Source organism: Strongylocentrotus purpuratus, unplaced genomic scaffold (assembly GCF_000002235.5).
Source record: "Strongylocentrotus purpuratus isolate Spur 01 unplaced genomic scaffold, Spur_5.0 spur5_contig_840, whole genome shotgun sequence".
NCBI lineage: Eukaryota > Metazoa > Echinodermata > Echinoidea > Camarodonta > Strongylocentrotidae > Strongylocentrotus > Strongylocentrotus purpuratus.
The window spans coordinates 582,316-603,566 of record NW_022145547.1 but is presented as its reverse complement, the minus strand read 5'-3'; the positions used below and the strand labels follow the sequence as shown (position 1 = coordinate 603,566).

Below are 21,251 nucleotides of genomic sequence, written 5' to 3'. Positions count from 1 at the left end.
CAATCGCTTGACCAGAACTCAACTTTATCTTTTAATGTGGCAAGCTCTTAAAATCTTTGAAGAGGTGTCGTGGTCTAGTGAATACATCAGTGGACTATGATTGACACAGTTCATGGTTTGAATCCCATCACATTAGCCTGCAATTCCCACTCTCCTCCCAGGAGAAGTGAATGGGTTCTCAGTAGACAGAAATTCTATGAATGCTTGAGCATCTCATAATGGTAGCTCGGCTAAAGGTAGGGTAATAATATGATTGCAGGGCCCTCAGGGAGAACAGTATTAATACTAATTAGGCTACCCTGGGTAAACAAGATAATTGTTATAATTATAATTATTATAATCTCTTTCCACAGTGCTGTATACTTGGTGCGACACAAGGCATCTCTGCAGAGGTTTGCCATGAAGAAGATATGTAAGCAGAACATTGCCCTTCGGAACCAGAGGGAGCAGGTCTTTGCTGAACGTGACATCCTCACGTTTGCGGAGAACCCTTTCGTTGTGGCTCTCTACTGCAGCTTTGAAACAAAGGTAAGATGACGTACAGGCAATCCTTGGATTTTACAAGGTCCATGTGATCATTAAATGTGTTATGTTCAACTTTAAAACACCCACAGTGACACTTGCTTTAGCTACCACACGTATAGAAAGACCCATCAGTCAATAATGACCACATTTTTCATTTCCCTTGAAATGTGTTTCTTGTTCAAACATGTTCTTAATAACCATGTTCTAAATGAACCTGTACATATGGACCACCTGTCTATATGGACTACCCTTCTTGTCTCCCTTGAGTGGTATCAATATTCAGGTACACTGTATCACTCAATAAAAAGATTGTAAGGATCATTATCTTTGCAAAAACTGTGATTTTATCTGTTATGCCAGTAGCCAACCTTTGCAACGTTCTATGAAAGATTGATCAGCCCAACTATACATGAGAAATCAAGTGAATCCTTCATATTCATAAAAGATTTGATTTGAAAACTATATGTTTGTCATGGATTTTCTGTTTTCATATTTCTCTAATAAAAGGAGGGCAATTGAAAGAAACATTCAGCCAAAATAGTAATTACGTAATAGTTGTGTAATGTATTTATATTTGATTTTGTTTGATTTGGTATGGTTTGATTTGATTTGACAACTACATGTATCATAAATTATATTTTTCATTTTTTCCTTCTCTATTTCTTTCTCTTCATCAGAAATATTTGTGCATGGTGATGGAATATGTAGAAGGAGGAGACGTAGCTACTTTGATCAAACATATAGGACCACTTCCTCTGGAAACAGCCAGGTAAGACTATATACCAGCTATCACATCACTTTAATCACCAATAATCAATCTTTTGCCAGTTGAAGCATATACAATTTAAAAAACAGGTAATGTTTGGTTCTCTCTTTAACATAAAGCTATCTCGAAAAATTCACACTGAACTAAATGAAAATTATGTTCAAGATGACAATTAGATAGCATCTTCCACATAATGTTGGTAGAAAACCAATATAGTAGCTGAATAATGAGCATAGAGATATATGATCTATTTTTTAATTCAGCTTGTCGTCCTACCTCACATGGGAAGCATGTGGCCTAGTATGAGTTATACTTTTTTTAGTTAATGTGATTACAAGCAAGTTTTTGTTGTTTGTTTCTATTTTACTTGTACAAATGATGCATCTATTGTATGATGGGATGAACAATTCATCAGATTCTTTCAAAAGGCTATTCCATTATCAAAACTGAAGAGACAACCCCTAAAACAAATAAGCAAAAAATGAAGACCCAACAATTGTGTCATTGTTATGGATTATTGTGCTTTATAACTTTTATATTATAAAGCAAATGCAAGTTGCAATAATTTCTCAGCAATCAAAAGATATTCGCGACAAGTGTGTTACATAGTTTGAAGTAAATGCCCAGATCAAAAGAAAGAAATTGAATGGAATCGAATCAACTGCTAGAAAATTTACAGAAAACTATGGAGACATTTCAAACTTTCTCTTATCCTGGGTTTTAAAAGTGGAGAGTGATAAATGGCCATCATAAAAGTCATACTTTGCAGTTCGTTTGTCAAGTCTTGTTTTCAATAACAGGATGTAGTTACTAATAAGGTTGGGTTCAATCCATCCATAAAACCCCATGACTTTATCATCATCATCTGCATTGTGACGATGGAATAATGAATTCTAGTGAACTTTTTTGTCCCTAATGAGGGGTAACATATGTTGGAAGGTCAGATTTCAAAAGCGCAGCAGATTTTAAGGATGACCAGATACAAGTAGAAGAGATCATTAGTAGTATTACATAAAGTAATTAATGGTACTCTTTTCTTATGACATGGTTTGATACATGTCTATATCTGCTTTGTTTTTCATGTGATGGTTTCAAAATGTCACTCTGTGGCTTTCTGTCAGAAACGAATATGAATGCTTTCTCTTCCCCTCCCTATCTCTCTCTCTCTCTCTCTCTCTCTCTCTCTTTCTCTCTCTCTACTATTATGCCTTGTTCTCCCCCATAACCCATTCTCTGTCTCCTATTAGTATCCTTCCCCCTCTTCCTTAAGTAATCCCCATTCTGTGACGCTGCAAGAAATTCCTGCTATTCATTTTCTCCAGATTTGATATATATTTATTGTTTAATTTTATCTTTCAGATTATATTTTGCTGAAGCAGTACTAGCCATAGAGTATCTACACAGTTATGGAATCGTACACAGGGACATCAAACCAGATAAGTAAGTCAGCCCTCTTCTATTTTTTTGTAAAGTAGAGCTTTTGACATAATTCATATCAATCCTGACTCACTGTTCCGATCCCCTCAGGTCACACACAAATTTAATTTCCTTTCATTTTGTTATTGATAGGATATAATGTATTATTTCAATTTATATTTTATGACAGCGTATAGATAACAAAAAATTGGATCTACCAGCAGGTTTTATCCCTAGGGCTGTCAGGACTCTATCCAATTAAATGTCTTGTTGCACAGTAGTTATCTTGTTGTTCTGATCATAATGAGGTATTACCCTGGACACTAGTGAGCGTCATCATGTCTGCATTGCAAACTGCATGTGTAATATTAATTGTAAGTAGGAATTGTTCATGTTGTTTCATTTAATGTTTGTTTATGTTTTTTCTCACAGCATGTTAATTACATCGACAGGACACATCAAGCTGACTGACTTTGGTCTGTCCAAGATTGGTATCATGAGCTGTGAGTATCTCATTTAATAAGACTGTAACCCACTGACTTCCAAGTTCATTGACTCTCCTGGGCTTAATACAGTACCCACCCAGTTCCAATAGGCAATGTGTTAAAGTTTTTAGGCTCATCTAGGTAAAATATCATAGCAAGGGTTTGTATCAGAGTGGATGCAGAAAATTTGTGCCAAATTGCAGATCCCTAAATCTGTCTAAAAGGGGGATGGGTAGTTGTTACATATTCTCCAATCCTATTCCGTAACATAAGATACATTTTTCAGGGTTGGGGTTGGGGGCAGTAGCTGAAAAGTTTTTTGATGATTTCTTTCATCTGCAAATTCAGCTTGTCATCACAAAAGTTGGAAAGACGGTATACTTTTTCTTGATATCGATTTATATTCATTCTCTCAGCAAACTAACCTTTCAATCAAAATAGAACTATTAAAAACGGGATTTAGGGTAGATTTTTTCATAAGCATTAGGTAACATGTCTTCTTTCATCACTATGGCATAGGCTCATACTCATTGTATGTATTATTTAAGCCCCACTGCACTACTTATAGCTACTTGCGCCCTCTATATAAGAAACAATGAATAATCAGTGACCATTGGTCCCCCATGATCCTCTTTTTCTTATGTTAATTGAGAGCTGATTTGATGAGATAACCACCTGTCAAGTGACCTTGTAGGGTGGTCTAAATCCCTCCTTTACACTAGTCCAGAGGGGCATAAACCTCATTTTCTGTTCATTTCCATGTTTGCATTGACAGTAACAACAAACCTGTATGAAGGCAACATCGACCGGGACACCAAACAGTTCCAGGACCAGCAGGTATGCGGCACACCCCAGTACATCGCTCCTGAGGTGATCCTCAGGCAGGGGTACGGCAAACCGGTAGACTGGTGGTCTATGGGCGTGGTCCTCTATGAGATCCTGGTAGGATGCCCCCCTTTCTTTGGTGAGACTCCGGAAGAACTCTTCGCACAGACGATCAATGGTGAGTAGAGATATACAACAAGTATAGTACCCCTAACCAAGAATCATTTGATGGAGTTGCAGGTTGTGAAAACTGAAGGATTAATTCTGTGGCACTAAAGAATTAGGCATTCTGTTTGTTTTAATACTGTGAAACAAGATTTTTTTCTGAATCAATATATGATGCCTTTTTCCCGCCTACTGCAAATTAAATAAACTGAAATTGTGTCTTATTAGGGGATATGATGTGGGATGAAATGATCGAATTACGTATTGATGTCACGTAGGGGTTGGATCCTTCCCGCTGTCCTCCACACTTTACGTTATAACCAATAGTGTTCCGGGATTGATCGATAGATCCAGTTGTTATTTAACCTCAATGCTGCAAAGAAAGCATGTACAAAGGCAAGTACATCAATTGTCAACTACTTGTCGATAAGCAACAAGAGGACCTATGGCTTCAAGTCTTATCCAAGGGGTAATGAAGGATAAATGCTCTTCTCACTTGCACTTGTACATCAATTTACTTTCAAACCTGGAATCTCCTGGTCATAAGACATCTGCTCTACTACTTAGACATCTCAATACTAGAAACCCTGTATTGACCTATGTTCTACCGTGTTTTGACCTATATTCTACCCACAGTTATGATTGAATGGCCCGACGGTGATGATGCCCTATCGGACGAGGCCATGGAACTGATCAACGGTTTCCTACAGCAGGACCCTCTCTTCAGACTGGGTACAGGGGGCAGTGAAGACGTCAAGGGACATAGATTCTTTCAAGGGGTTGACTGGAATGGTCTGCTGAGGCAGAAGGCTGACTTCATTCCGCAGCTGGAAGGAGAAGACGATACAAGCTATTTTGATGGTGAGTTATCCAGAGGGGCATTTCACAAAACTTGTCATCAGTGACAAATCACAATTTTTGTTATAGCTACTGAAATCCTTGCTTGTGGTTAGTTATTAACAGATTTGTCACTGATTTTTGTCATTTGTCATTGAAAAAGGGCTTTGTGAAATGGGTACCTGGGGGGCATTTCACACAACTTGTCATCAGTGACAAATGACAGTTTATGTTAAAGGCTACTGAAATCCTTGCTTGTGATTGGTTATCAACATATTTTTCACTGATTTTTGTCATTTGTCATCGAAAAAAGGCTTTGTGAAACGGGTCCCTGCTGTCTTTGTTTATAATATGCATTCTTGGAGAAAAAAACCTCTAGACTGTTGCTAGATGTGGGAAGTCAGACGGTCCCTAGTAGTTTCTTTTTAAAAGCTACAGTTGTCTCCATGGGATTGTATATGTATGTATTTTTGTAGGAAAATCAACCAAAAGACAAACCCCTGTCTTTTGCAACAATGATCATGAGAGATAGAATAGCACTTTTTTTAAATAGTTTGTAGGCTCCAAGTGTGACATAGCAATTAAGTCTTGCTGTCTATTATGGACATATTCATACCATTTTGGGGGGTAGGAAATACATATATACTGAGAAGAGATTGCTCCAAACAAATACAAGGAGTTATGTAATGCATTGTCTTGATGCTCAATCACATTACATTACAAATTCTATCAAGTATCTACTTCAAATGTGTTTCCCCAAAATTACGTGACTTGTGTGGCATTTCATGGATTGTTTACAAAGTAGTTATTATTTCTTAATCTTTTGTTATTTCAGCGCGCTCGGAGAGATACAACCATGAGCTGGACTCGGATGATGACGAGGACATTCCTGAAATTGGCAACTTCTCCACGTTCTCTCCGCGGTTCAGTCGATCGTGCAGCAGTGTATCGCAGTCATCCGATGACACAGAGAGAAGAGAGAGGTCTCATAGTGCTTCGCTACCCCTAGGGGATCTATCCCATCATTCCTTGCCTGCCAGGAACTCTCCGCAGCTCCTGACGGTGGACGTTGATAGGGCTAGTAGCCTTCCAGACAGGTAAGTGTCGATCATTATCCGATCCAAGCTACTTCAGAAATACAGCTCTTTTACAGCATATACCATAGCAATAGTTATCTGAACCAATAGTTACCTCACCCTTTTGTTCTTACCATTTCTGTAAAGTCACATGGATTGGAACAGAAGACCTTCGGGTTATAGTTATTAAGTTAATCTTTTTCTTTTCCCTGCATCCATGTGACTCTCTTCCAAATGTACACTTGTTTGTATTCACTGATTTTTCTTTGTCTTTGCCGAATAAATGATGATAATAATAATAATGATGATAACCTGTCCATGGGTTAGGCATGGTCTAAGCAAAAGAGAAGAGAAAATATCACACATAACCAGTGACAAGAAAAAAGGGTCCTTTTAAAGATGTATTTAAAGCACATGACAATGGTAATGCAGAGACAATAGTTTCCAATTCTCTCTTTATGTCTTCTGCTCAGATACTACAATTATAATCTCATAATCTTAAGGTCTATTTTATTTGTGCACAAGATGCACCCTGCCATCACCCTTGCAATGCAGTGTCCAAATTTCTATAGCACTAGAGATGTTTACAAAACCTTAAACTTAATCAGATTTTATATTTCTACCTTGTGTAATAAATTTGACATAAATATTAATTTGCTCTTTAAGCTCCTTCAATCTTCATTTAAAGTTTGTTAATCTTTTGAATTTTGGACAATTTATTCTTTTCCTAAATAATACTAAATTTTTTGTAAGGTTTGATAATTTTAAGCTCTTTCAAAGACAATGCTGGGTTTTTTCTTCATCAGTTTTGGCTTTGATGATCAGTGCATAATGTAAATATTTCAAATACTCGAGATAGGAACTGCCAAAGGGCAACAGCTCCACAATAATTCCAGCTATCATAAAGATATTCTTGGGAATAGTAGGTAATTTTCTACCATACTTGTTCTTTATCCACCGACCATGGAATCGTAGGGATATCGCTCGGCTATCGAGACGTTTCTCAGCCAGCTTTGCCACCGATGATCACGGCTCTTTATCCATTTATCGAAATATTTTGAGAGACAGGTAACGGTTGCCTGTGACAGTTTAATGTCCAGTCAGTACAAAGTCTGTCTTCTGCAATCTCGCACACTGCTTCTGCAATATATATTTACTCAATATCTTTTTTGTCAGCACTTTCTGCAAAAACACAATGTGCAAAATGTTGTGGACACAAGGCCTTGTGACATAAGCATTTACAATCAATTGTTAGCCCAAAGAAATAATCATCTTTTAAGTTGATGGTCATTATTTCTTAGGTCTTTTTCATATTTGACGTTTGATTGTCATGTTTATGTCACAGGCCCACATTTTTGCTGTGTTGTGATTGTGTAACAAGTGATCGAATGTTTTATTTTATATATATATCTTGTCGCTTTTATTGTCTTCACTCTCATCATCAAGAGAATTTGGGATCTGTCAGCTTAATATGAATATTCATTATTTGCTGCAAGTTTGATCGGTGTGCTAATTTTCTTACCATACTGATGCTTTCATCCAAAGCTTAGAGATTACATGTCTGATCTGCTCATGAATTATTTTAAGTGTCCGGAAATATGAAAATGTGTTAAGAATAAGAGATTTGACAAGTGGGATTTTGCCAAATCTATCATTTGCATTTCTGATATTCAAACTGTAATTTATTGGAGTACAACCTTTTTTTGTTGCTCTTACATAAACACCTCAAAAAAGGTTTGGAAACTCAAGTTTGATCAATTGTTTCTGTACTGTCATGAGATCATTTGCACTTTGTTTTATAGTATCATGAGGAGGTATGTTTATTTAGTTTGGCCAGGGGGATTAGACCTCCCTGCAAGGTCACTGACAGGTGGTTGTCTCATCAAATCAGCTTTCAATTAACATAAGATAAAGGGGATCATGGGGGACCAACGGTCACTGCTTAAGCATTGTTTGCTATATAGAGGGCGCAAGTACATGTAGCTATAAGTAGTGCAGTGGGGCTTTAAGATAATACCATATTTGTTATGACTTTCAGCCATGGAATGAGCAGTACATCAGAATAAGAGGCAGGGTCAAAAGTGAAATGTTGTCAAATTGTTGCACTGGTATTGTTATAATACCAAGGACTACAAGGCAGCCCTACACTCTTCAAAGAGAGAAGAATGCACAGCTGAACAAGAGCAGTGCATTGTGCAACTTTTCCCTTTTGACCTTGCACGTTATTTTGATGTAATGCACATTCCATGACTAAAACAATCATACCAAATGGGGTATAGTTTTAAAGAGGTATAGATTTAAAGAGGAATAGACACACTTTCTAATGATACTAAACATAGCAATGAAATGACGAGAGAAATATAATCAATCAAATGTGAGTTTCCAAAGTTTTTTTTGTGGGGTTAATACTTGTTTTAAACTGCATATGTCTCTTCCTGTTTTATTAATCACTCAGACAGTTGTTATCAGTTATGGCTAAGAAGTCAATTCAGATTTAGTATTTGAAATATACCTTTTAATATAATGGTTATACTTCAATGAGATCAAGCTAATAAAATCTTTTTCAAATGGTTGATTAACAATTTAAAGTATCAGTAGCGCACAATCATTCACAGATATTTATTTGTAGAGATACGATGTAGTTATCTCTCGATGAGTACCGATATCTACATGTTTGTGAAGCACTGTGAGATTAACTACACCATGAATAGGATTACCATTGCCGTTCCTAGATGTTCAAGAACTAAAGACCTCACTACTGTGACTCTGTGACTCTGTCTGCACTACTGCATACTTCTGTTGAATGTGGACTGCAGTTTGATATCACTACTGTTCCTTCAAGTCATTGAAAATTAAATTTCTCCATGTTTTTTTTAGTTAAAAACAAATCTTTTATGACACTAAATTAAGAGAATTTAATTGAAAGTTGATTAATTTTGTGTGTTTGTTAAATTATGGGACAGAAAATGAGGCAGAATGTTGTGTTTGGGGGACAGGGTATTGTATTTTTTTTGGTAACTTTTTGTGGCAATGAAAAATAATCAATGTTGATTTGCTATTCATTTCTTGTACATAAGTTTCACATAATTCTATCTCTTATAAAACGTTCCATTTGATCCTTACAAAATGTCTTAAATTTATTTGGGTGCATTCATTTTTCTTATTATTACTATTTCTTTGGCCATTCATGAAGTATTCCAAAACATTAGGCATGTGAGCCCTCTTTCCATGGCAAGAAGTATGACATTTAACCTACATATCAGGGTATCCTTGATATTATTATCTTCATTGCAGGGGGAAAAAATTAAAAATGTGCCTAATATTTCACCTTCTTGATTGATCTGCTTTTTCTGGCAAAATCTCCTGGGATAAATATCACTCATAGCAAATCTGTACCTGTGTTTGTTTTGTTTATAATGGATGATCAGGAGCAACCCTAAGTACAGAAGCTTAAGTGCTTTTAAATGGTGCCTTCCTAGAAAGATTAATCTATTTTTCTTTTTTTATATATATATAAATATATTCATAAATTTCTAACATTTGATCAAATGCTGTATATTTATTGTATGACCATTATTTGACTATAGATGAAAGTCATACTTTAAAGTTAGAAGTATGAAATCAATATCTTCCCTCTTTGCCTTCTTGCTCAGGACTGCCAATGCCAAGGCCGCTGAGCATTCTGACGCCTCCTCCACCTCCCCCTGTACCCCGCCCCACGACTCCTCCCCTCGGTCCCGCCGTCGGACCGGCATCGCCCACAAGCCGCCCCTCCGGGAGGTCCTCCCTCGCTTCTCCATCTCGTTTGACGAGGACAGCCCGTTGGCATCGTCACTGGAGTCTCAGGGTTCTCTAGGGTCGTCAGGGTTCCTAGGTGCAGGAGACGGGAAGCACATAGGCTCCTCCTCTGAGAGACAGAGTAGAACGGTTGTCAAGTCGGCATCATCTAGTATGCTGTCTCTTATCATACCATCAGGTAAGTACTCATTCTATATTGTTTATACCCCCATATAAGTAAAGCTTCAAGAAGGAGGGATCTTGCCCACAATTTGTCAGTCCGTCGGTAGGGTTTAAGTCCATGCTATGAATGCTACATCTTGTCTTTCTCAGCCAGAGAATGATTTTTATTCCAATTGAATCCAATGACCGGGGTAATAGTATATATTTGTAAAGCGCTTAGAGACATTTGTATTAAGCGCTATATAAAAATTAAATATTATTATTATTATTATTATTATCTTTATTTTTGTGCATGACCAATGAAATTGAATTGAATTGGATCTTTGATTACAGTATATTACAGATATATGTACATGTAGTATGTTAGGGATAATAACTGGTACATATATTCTCCCCTCTCCACCTGTAAGACCACATAAATACCACTGTCATTTGGGGATTAATTCCTGTTAGTGTGATCAGGTTAGAATGAAGCCTTGTCTTACAAAACGGTACGATTGCAATCACTTAACTGTGTACCTAGTCTTCCTGATTTCAAGACGATTGCCCTAACCATTGAGACTTTAACTCACATGACCTCCACGCAGGCAAGGGGCCTTGTGATGGCTTCTGTATGGTGATGGTATGCCAGGTATTTCTGTCTGCAGCCAGTCTTGATGCATCTGTCAGCCTTGTTATGGATCTTGCTTTGCAGTCCTCTGAGATGCTGTCAAGCCATCTTTCGGGTGGACGGCCTGTGGGTCATTTTCCTGTGACGTTTTCAGCAGCAACCATTGAGACACTGTGTATTAATCAAGCTAAATACTTTACCGGTAACCCTTTACCCCTGTTTGTTTCAGATGAGCTTCATGTGCCATCACCCATCAACTCCCCAGGAGGAGAATCAAGCAGCTCCAGAGACGATTCTCCGTCTAGGGATCCATCCATGAGTAGCATGAAGTCACCCATCGTCATCAAGAAGCCTCCGCGAAGGAAGACCATGGGATTCCATATGCAGGCTATCAAGGTCTACCTAGGAGAGTCCAACATATACACACTGCATCATCTAGTTAGGGTAAGTATCTAGCATATCATATGCTCAGAGCCAAAAGGGCTTTATTGTGTTAGAACATATTATTTAATGCCCTTCTGGCTCCAAACAGATGCTATACACCCTTCATCATCTTGTTAGGGTAAATGATCCCATTGTCCTTGCCTACTTTTAATAGAAATGGTCAAGAGTAAAAAGAAATTCATGAAAAATCATAGTTTCAGTAATCAGTACATTATTGTCCCCTTAAAGTTCTCAGGAGTTTTCTGTTGTATGCAGAGAGATGACTTTTGTTAATATTTTGATAAACATGGTTATGGCCCTTTTCTCTTCTAAATATAGGCAGATCTTTTGTTTTCAGTATATAAACTCTGATGACATCAACCTGATTTACAATGATGTATTAAACTGTTGACTACTGAATTCTCTCATTCCTGTAAGCTTAACGCGGGGACCATCTGGTTCATGAAGGCAACGAGTTAACATAAATTCTGTCTTATATCATATCTATAGCATGTTGAGGAAGGAAGTCCCGCGTACGAAGCCGGCTTGCGACCCGGGGACCTCGTCACTCACATCAACAACGCTCCAGTAGAAGGCTTGATCCATCGTGAGATAGTAGAACTTATCATGAGTGACACACAGGTTGTGATCCATGCCGTACCCATGGTCAAGACAACCATTCAGACATGTGGACGAAGGAATACAACGTCCAGTAAGATGGCCAGGAGAAAGAAGCCCAAGCGTAAAAGGGACTCCGTAGAGCGAAGGCGGCGCAGTGCAGTATTCAGAAGGTCGAGTTTGAAACGGGCATCGACAGATGGAAGCAGGGCTAGCTTAGCAGCATTAGGCAGGCAGGGAGGGACGGATACATCTCCTCGGTCGCCGACATCGCGGTCACCACGTTCCCCTCCCATGTTTCACATACCTAGTGAACATTCAAGCAGCACACCGTTGACATCGTCACCCAACAGTTCTCCATCATCGAGCTGCCCTAACTCACCCGCTGGACACTACACATCATCCAGACCCAGCACACTGCAAGGTCTGGCTCATAAACTACCCTTCTCATTCAGACCTGGAGGGAACCGTAGGAAGTCAGTCGGTCACATCCCACTGTCCCCTCTAGCCAGGACCCCCAACCAGTCACCAGCCCCTAAATCCCCTGTTCGTAGCCCCAGCCCTCTGGCTGTGGTGACCAGTCTTGGGCATTCTCCTGGAAGCTCCAACACCACCCAGTCTTACCCCGCCCACATGCTGAGCAGCCCCACCCTGGCTGCCCCTATGAAGGTCAAGACCAAGAAGTACATGCGCTCTAGGAACCTTGAGACTCCGCCGTCACCGCTCCTCAGAAGGGCTCTCTCACCAGACCATGAAAAGACCATGGACATGTTTGATGTTCAGCTCAGACCTCGAGCGGACTCAGCTTGTGATGCTCTCTCAAGGGAAGAGAGAAGTCTCAAGAGATTAGGCATCTTCGGCAAAGAGAGGGTCGCTGAGAGAAAATCTACAGGGTCCACTTGAGATCAATCTTGATCATGTGTGTAGAAATGCAAAGTATTCAGTCTGCTATATATGTATATTTGACAGTTTTTGGATATGATGGTCTTTGGTTTCACAGTGTCTGAACGGAAGACTCTCAAGCACATGCCATGCTGTGTTATGTGAGACAGCTTTAAGATACAACCATGGATGGTTTCGTCTTGGTAATCAAGACCAGATTTATTTTGCTGAAACAAATTGATAAACATAAGAGCATTGCAATTTACCAAAAGTTGATTAGAAAGTACTTTGAGTCATCATTAATTCTTTATTCTTTGCTATTGTGCCTGTATGTTTTGCCAAAGATGCTGAAATAAGAAATAGATAATGATGCTGACATAGCTGGAGTGATAGCATTCATCAACAACCTCACTAGCTCTTTTTTGGTCCACTTTAGTCCATACTGTAGACTGCCATTTCAGCATATGGTACGCACACACTGTATGTGTGTCAAAAGTTGACTGTGGCAATTTGAATAGTCGACCAAAGCAAGGAAGGGTTACAGTCTGTGGAATTAACATGACAGTAAACAGATAGTCGGTCTAAATAGAGATACAAGATGCACCATGTACATGAATGCATAGACAAGTTGGATACATACATGTTAGGATTATAATATGAGGATAAAATGGTTGCAAAATGAAGTAGTGATTTTGACATAGAAATTTGAACGAATCATTTACAATAAGAACAAATGCCACATACGCATCAAAGACAAAAGACACACAAAGGAGGGAGCATTGGCATTTTAAATTCCTGCTACCTGTATTATTTCTTTATGAAGGACTTTAAATTTTAAAGTAACAGCATTATAGTATACTTGGAGTGTAATTTTGGGGTGAAAAGTTGTAAGTTGAACAATTTTCATCATTAGATTTCATTTTGGCAAGATGTGAGGATTTTAGAAGTCTTGTGATGAAAAATGTGAGATGTCAAACCGCAATGCACTACACTTTTTGTCAGCATTAATTTAATTCTAATTCAACATTTAATTTTTTTTTTCATTAATGTTCTCTATTGCCTTTGATGAAGAAAAAATAAGTTTAAAACAACATTTGTGCTATTGACAGTATTATTGATTTAACAAATTTTATTTTTCATTTGAATGATATACAAAGAAAAAGTCTGGCCTTGCATGTTGATGAATTATCAAAACAGAGTGGTGCATTTAAAGCTAACATTTCCTGATTAGTTACAATTAGAATTATTAATACCTGCACAATCTTGCACAATTAACAAGTAGTAAAGTGAAGACGATACTGTCATTTGCAAGAAAAATACCTTGATGTTGCATATTAGTAACATGATTTTATGATCATGAGTAACAAGGTACATGTAAATGGAATTATCGGACAAAGCAGGTGTGCAGGTATTATGATTTCTAGTTTGTTGAATAAATTTGAGAGTTAATTTATCTTATTTCATGTCCAATGAAATGATTTTGCAATGCTCATAATTTCCTTCCACTAAGGACTGGAATAACTAATTTCATTCAAATGCTAAACTGCCTTGTGAAGAAACAAATTGTTTGTTTTTTCGTAATTCTGTAGCGCAAATGGTTTAAGTTGCACGGAAAGCTACTGTGAAGTGAAATTGATTTGGTAAAAAGAAAAGAAAAAAATTGGTTCGTTGCTTTTCATTAATTTGAAAATGAAATTTAAATATAGAAATTTATTGAGATATGAATAAGTTTGCATTCATTCACTGAAATGAAATACATTATACATAAATCTCTTGATATTGTTAGTGTCCAATTAATTGTCAATCCAATTTACTGACTTGGGTAAACACGCACTATTAATTTCCTTTTTGTAAGCCATCTGTTTTGTCTTTCAAAGTGTGTTTAATATACAGACAATGTTAGCACAGTATTTTGACATGCTTTGTTGCTGTAGAAATAATTCTGTACAAAACTACAAATACATTCCTGAGGTATATAGACAGAGCAGATTGATTTTGTGAGAGGGAGATAACTTCTTGAATTTGTTACTTCAAAGTAAGCCTTCAATTTGGTACACAACGTTGTGAAAGAAAAACATTTCAATAACTCTCCAGCCGAAGCTCCAGGCAGGCGTAAGGGACAGCTATCGCTGCGCTGAGTAAAGATTTAAACCCGAATATGGGAAACATTTAGGTCTTCTAAAAGGGCCCAGGTGTTTGAACATTTTCACATCATTTTGTTGGTGTAGATTGTATTTCATGTAGGATGATTTCTTGCAGATTATATTTTCAGACTACACATCATTGTGTATCTATCTTCTACTTTAAAAAAAAGATGAAGTTTTCTGTGTATTTCAGACTTCTTGCATCAAAAATAGATTCATCAGACGTTATCTCCTTCTAACACTGCACTCAATACGACGCTCTTTATTTTATGTTAAGAACAAATATATCATAATGTACAGCTGATATCACATGTATAACATGCCACAGTCTGTGTTTATTTCTCCAAGTGCACTCTGTAAATAATTGGCTTGAGAAAGAGAGAGAGAAAGAGCGAGTGCACCTGCTTGCGTGTACAATCTCTATCAGATTCTATTCTATCTTCGAAAAGATAGATTTTTAAATTTGTACTATTTCTTCTATCAAAGCTTTTCTATCAAAATCTAAATATATTCCTATATAAAAGTGTCTTGAAACAGTGTCAGAGTTTATTCATATCAGCATATTACATTGTTGTGGTAGTTGTAGTAGTGTTTGTGTGAAATATGAACTTGAGTTAATGGGAGGGGTACAGTGGGTGGGAGGGGGCAGGAGGGGGCAGAACGATGAGGTGCTAAAAAAACCTTGAGATTCAATAACAAAACTAAAAGTTCTTTAATTTTCCCAAACCATGTCACTGTAACTTAATGATGTGATCATTATCAGTTGCACAATGTAGTCACTGGTCCGCTCTTTCCTTTTCGTTTGAAGTCTACGATGTATATCAACAGAGAATTTAGAACATGGACAGTGCTCATTCCTTGTGGTATTGAAGTATCAGGTCTTTATTCCTGTAAACAAAACAAAATCTGAGTAATGCACATTTAATTTTTCACCAAAGATATCACACGATTCGGTCACATAAAAGATTTTCCTCCTACCCTGTTTATCTGTTGTCTCTATCCCAGTGAGGTTAATGTTTATTGGGTTAAACAACAATTCTGTAATACTTGTATCATCACCTAAAGGCACAATCATAGACTTCAAATGAAAACGAAAGCATTGTGACATATAAAAGTGGACAACTTCCAACTCTTGTATTGTCTGGAAAAAAGAGCCATATAATCCAATAATTAGTATTTATAGTTATTCTACACCTTTTTTTATTCTGTTAAATACCTGGTGTGAGATGTACTTCATTAGTATCATTTCACCATCATGAATCTAAGATGGGGGAAAACAAAGAAGGTTCTTTACCACTTGACGTCTTCATGGGCTATCTGTAGGAATACATCTACATTCATTGTGTAAATACATGATTGATCGCAAGAATGATGATAATATAAAATAGTGTGCTTTTAGTGGTGTGTGAGTAGCTGATGCTCTGCTGATGTTGCTATACTGTGTGGTCTTGCTGTTAAAAACAAATATATATATTTTGTCATACTGATTTAAATTCTCTTGCTAGATATTTGATGAGAATTTGAGAGTGAAGTTAATTCTTTCCTCTATCCACCTGCTACTGTAATTATTTAAAAAACCATGGCTTGATTGAATCATGTCAGTATCTTGAACCTGTGATGTAAATGATCTTTAATGTTCAGAAAGAAACACAAATTTGTAAATTTTGCACTGTATTCTAAGAGTTACAATTGATCTGGATGAATTACAAATCTACAATGATGGATGATCCTTGTCATTCGAAATATTTGATTTTACTTTTGATTCCTTCAAGCAAATCTAGTTGCTTTTTTTTCTTTTGAATCCTTTCCTTTGAGCATCTTACAGAATGAAAGTGCCACAAGCCGATGGCCGAATGATGGCATTTAATGCATTGAATTACGCTATGATTCCAGTCAGATTAGTCACATACCAGGCCTGATAATTTCCTGATTAAAATCGGGTTTCCCATATATTTTTTTCCACCCGTTTTTTCCTCTTTTTTTTTTTCTTTCTTTTTTTTTTTCTTCAAAAAAGACCTTTTGCATCAAAATTTAAGATAATCTTTTTATTTGCAATGTATAGCACCTGGAATGTTTAATGTGTATTGTATATATTTTCCGTGTATATGATGCACATACTAACTTTTTGCTCTAATGTATAGTGTATTGGTAACGGTCACATTAAGACATGTCTATTTCTCTACACGATGCATATGTGAACAGCACTCTCATTTTACCGAAGCCTGGCTCAAAATCATTAGAAAATGCACATTTCATGCAAATTTGATATCTTCTGTGAGGTAAGGCATAACTAGTGTTAAAGTAATGTTATGATATGAAAGGCTGAACCTAGTTTGTGTATATTGAAGAGCAAATGACATTCTGACTGTACAATATGCATACAACCTGTCAATATCCTACTAAATTCCCAAATTACATTGGATTTTTTTTTTAAAGTTAACATTATTTGAATCTCCACTTATCCATGTTGTTGATGGGTGTTATTTTATGAGGAACTATTCACTTAATTAATGAATGTTTTACTTATCTTATATTTCTCATCCCTTTGTTACTTGTCTAATCTTATACCCTCATCCTAATTCATTTCTTCCTCTCATACTCTTCCTTTTTCCTTTGTCATCCAACAAAGAAGTTTATTTTATGTTGCTTATAATGAGAGTGACTTGTGGTTCATAATAATGATATAATTTGACAATTCTGGATTTACTATATTTTCTGTGATGAGGGCTATTATGAGTGCAGGTCAGTACATCGTGTATTGTATTCTAATGCAGAGCAGTAGAATTGAAGGAAAATTATATTTTGATCAAGTTTGTTTGGATAATGGTTTAATACCATTATGTATGTACCTTCATTTCCTGAAAAATAACTTAAGATTAGATAAAGGAAGGATAATGATTGTGTGAACCTGTTCAGTGTCAGATATGAACGAAAAAGGCCTTTTAAATGTGGAGAAAAAATATGAATGAATTTGTTCTTTGATAGATAGCCTAAATGGAATCAACTTAAGTGTGTGTATATATATGTAAACAAGAGCAAAGAAAATTGTACAGATCTATTATGAGCTACCTGTCTGTGTAGATAAAAAAAGTACTATTTGTCGCGTTGTGATGCCTGTGTTTTTATTTTTTGAAGTTATACCTCGATGTACAAAATTTATTAAAGAAACTTTGTGAATGTACGCTGCTATTGGGAGAAAAAAAATGTGAGAAAAGAAATATCAGAAAACATAAATAAAGCATGTCTATGAGCTATTACCGAGATAAAGGACTTGTTGTGTTTAATGTTTGTATTGTTATTTAGATTAGTGTTGAGAGGAAGTGCTAAGATGTATTTGATGAAGGGAGGATGGAGGGAGAGAGAGAAAGAGAGAGGGTGGGAGGGAAAGACAAATATATTGAAAGAGAGAGAGAGAGAGAGAGGGAGAGAAGGTGGAGGGGAGATAAAGAGAAATCAAAAGAGATATTTGTGTACACTTATATCATAGATCAAATAGATCAACATTAAGAGGAGAGAGACATACAAACAGAGAAAGAAAGAGAGAGAGGGGGTAAATAGTGGAGTTGTGAAAAAGAGAGTATTGAAAAAGAAAAAGAATGAACAGTGAACAAGGAGAAGAGATGGGAAAGGGGGTGAATCACAGAGAGGGATGGAAGCAAATTTGTAGGTAATCTGGAATAGGAGAAAGAATGCGGTGAATGAGAGGGTAAGGGTAAGTTCATTTATTCAAAACCACACAAAACGTGATATAAACTTTTACATTAAAAAAAGAGACTGGTAATACATAGTACATTAATCAACATATATTAACTTGATTACATCATTAAATGAATGGTTTTAGGACCCCTGTAGAAATTAAAGCTTACAATAATAATAGTTGGGATGAACTTGAAAGAGGAGAAGGGAGTAGGAACATAAGAGAAGTCAGTGGCGGATCCAGGGGGGGGGGGCCCGGCCCCCCCCCCCCCCCCTTGAGAAAAAAAATCATGTAAAATCACGTGATTTTTACCTTTTTGGGGGGTTGGACCCCCCCCCCCTGGCGCTCAAGGGGGGGGGGGGGGGGGGGTGCAAATTGAAATTTTTTTGAGGATCAAAAAAAAAAAAAATGTGCTCACTACCCCCCCCCCCCCCCCCCCCCCCCCCCCCCCCCCCCCCCCCCCCCCCCCCCCCCTCACTGAGCGACTTTTCGGTCGGCGCGATTTTCAAATTTTCGGGAGCAAAAAAAAAAAAAAGTTGGGCCCCCTCCCCTAAGGAATCCTGGATCCGCGCCTGAGAGAAGTCAAAAGTGAGAAGGAAACGATGGTGTGGGTGGATGTAATAGGAAGGTAATGAATACATTTGTGTACTAAACGACACCATACAATCTTGGTTATGAAAGTAAGTAGATACATTCAACAAGCAACACGTGTATGACGGGCGGATCGCGCCATAAAGATGACAACTATACAACTATACATCCATCGAATGGATGTAGGGTTTTAACCAATCAGAACGCAGGAAACTGTACAACTATACAACTATACAACTATACGACTATGCAACCATACAGCTATAGAACGTATGTAAGGTTGTTACGTTTGCGGGCCGAAATGCCATAATTGCAAACAACCATACATCCATTCAGCTTTATGGTTGTACGGTTTCAACCAATCACAATGCAGGAAACTATACAGCCATGGCGGCGAGAATGTCTGTATAGTTTTATGCCTGTACGGTTTTAACCAATCATAATGCAGGAAACTATACAGCCATGGCGGCAAGAATGTCTGTATAGTTTTATGCCTGTACGGTTTTAACCAATCATAATGCAGGAAACTATACAGCCATGGCGGCGAGAATGTCTGTATAGTTTTATGGCTGTACGGTTTTATCCCATCACAATGCAGGAAACTATACAGCCATGGCGGCGAGAATGTCTGTATAGTTTTATGGCTATACGGTTTTGATCACAATGCAGGAAATTATATAGACTAGCCATGCATCGCTAAACTTATGCAATTAAGGCAAAGAATTTGTTGTTTAACCGAACGATATTCTAAAAAAAACATACAAATATTACTCCCCAACTTGGAAAAAGATGGGCGAATTGCACCAGTTCATGCATTTCAGTCCCATTCATATAAATTCATCCAGGTCCAACTGCAAATGTCCACCAAAGTTTAATGTTCGGTTAGGAAAGGTACAAATTAATTAATTTAATTTATTCGTGCAGTTGATAACAATGTAGGTCCTCCACGTCATTAGGAATAATCATGTTGTAGTCTATATATACATTTGCCGATTGGTCTGTTGCTTAGAGAGAGATCTAGACCCTATATACCCTAGACTAGATCTAAATAGACCTAGGTCTAGATCTACAGTTGCCGATTTAGGAAATTAGATCTAGATCTAGACCTAGTCTAGTATTAGTAGATCTAAATAGGAGTAAATATAGGCCTATAGTCTACTAATATTTCTATAATAGACCTAGATCTAGTCTACTAGAGTAGATCTAGGTCTAGTCTAATAATAGTCTAGATCTACTATTTACTAGTAGGTCTAGGTCTATGTATAGTAATAGTCCACTAAATTAAATAGAATAGTACTAGGCTAGACCTAGTAGTAGCAGTACTAATTAAGCACTAGATCTAGGCCTAGTACTAGTACTAGTACTAGACCTAGCTATCACCTAGTCTAGATCTAGGTCTGGTCGACTACTAGTAAATCTACCACTAGATCCAATATTATTTAGTACTAGTAGGCCTATAAGATCAATTTTTATTTTTATTTATTCCATCATTGCTTTGCTATGTTCAGCATTCAATGGCTTTAGAGGCATAAGTGTCGGCTAAATTCAGACATTCTCACCGCCATGGCTGTATAGTTTCCTGCATTATGATTGGTTAAAACCGTACAGCCATAAAACTATACAGACATTTCCGCCGCCATGGCTGTATAGTTTCCTGCATTGTGATTGGATAAAACCGTACAGGCATAAAACTATACAGACATTCTCGCCGCCATGGCTGTATAGTTTCCTGCATTGTGATTGGATAAAACCGTACAGGCATAAAACTATACAGACATTCTCGCCGCCATGGCTGTATAGTTTCCTGCATTGTGATTGGATAAAACCGTACAGGCATAAAACTATACAGACATTCTCGCCGCCATAGCTGTATAGTTTCCTGCATTATGATTGGTTAAAACCATACAGGCATAAAACTTTACAGACATTCTCGCCGCCATGGCTGTATAGTTTCCTGCATTGTGATTGGTTGAAACCGTACAACCATAAAGCTGAATGGATGTATGGTTGTTTGCAATTATGGCATTTCGGCCCGCAAACGTAACAACCTTACATACGTTCTATAGCTGTATGGTTGCATAGTCGTATAGTTGTATAGTTGTATAGTTGTACAGTTTCCTGCGTTCTGATTGGTTAAAACCTTACATCCATTCGATGGATGTATAGTTGTATAGTTGTCATCTTTATGGCGCAATCCGCCCGTCATACACGTGCGTTTACTATACACATCA

General features: G+C 37.4%; 2 protein-coding genes across 10 annotated transcripts in view; both read left to right on the top strand.

Annotated features, from left to right (window-relative positions):
* The window catches only part of LOC115918733 (microtubule-associated serine/threonine-protein kinase 1-like), a 66,173-nt gene extending 59,982 nt beyond the window's left edge, over positions 1-6,191 (top strand). For 3 of the 9 annotated variants that reach the window (XM_030988498.1, XM_030988491.1, XM_030988521.1), the window contains exons 13-19: positions 354-528; positions 1,203-1,294; positions 2,651-2,731; positions 3,140-3,210; positions 3,968-4,195; positions 4,819-5,043; positions 5,855-6,191. In XM_030988498.1, the coding sequence (XP_030844358.1) occupies positions 354-528; positions 1,203-1,294; positions 2,651-2,731; positions 3,140-3,210; positions 3,968-4,195; positions 4,819-5,043; positions 5,855-6,120 (1,138 nt within the window). In that variant the 3' untranslated portion in view covers positions 6,121-6,191. The remainder of the gene's footprint in view (positions 1-353; positions 529-1,202; positions 1,295-2,650; positions 2,732-3,139; positions 3,211-3,967; positions 4,196-4,818; positions 5,044-5,854) is intronic. The other 6 variants (XM_030988482.1, XM_030988478.1, XM_030988524.1 and 3 more) reach the window with 5 other exon arrangements.
* Positions 6,192-6,494: 303 nt separating this feature from the next.
* LOC115925019 (microtubule-associated serine/threonine-protein kinase 2-like) lies at positions 6,495-17,998 on the top strand. Its single transcript, XM_030988155.1, has 5 exons — positions 6,495-6,518; positions 6,955-7,163; positions 9,749-10,071; positions 10,895-11,109; positions 11,599-17,998. The coding sequence occupies exons 1-5, from the start codon at positions 6,495-6,497 to the stop codon at positions 12,607-12,609; spliced, it is 1,782 nt and encodes a 593-aa protein (XP_030844015.1). The 3' UTR covers positions 12,610-17,998.
* The last annotated feature ends 3,253 nt before the right edge of the window (positions 17,999-21,251 follow it).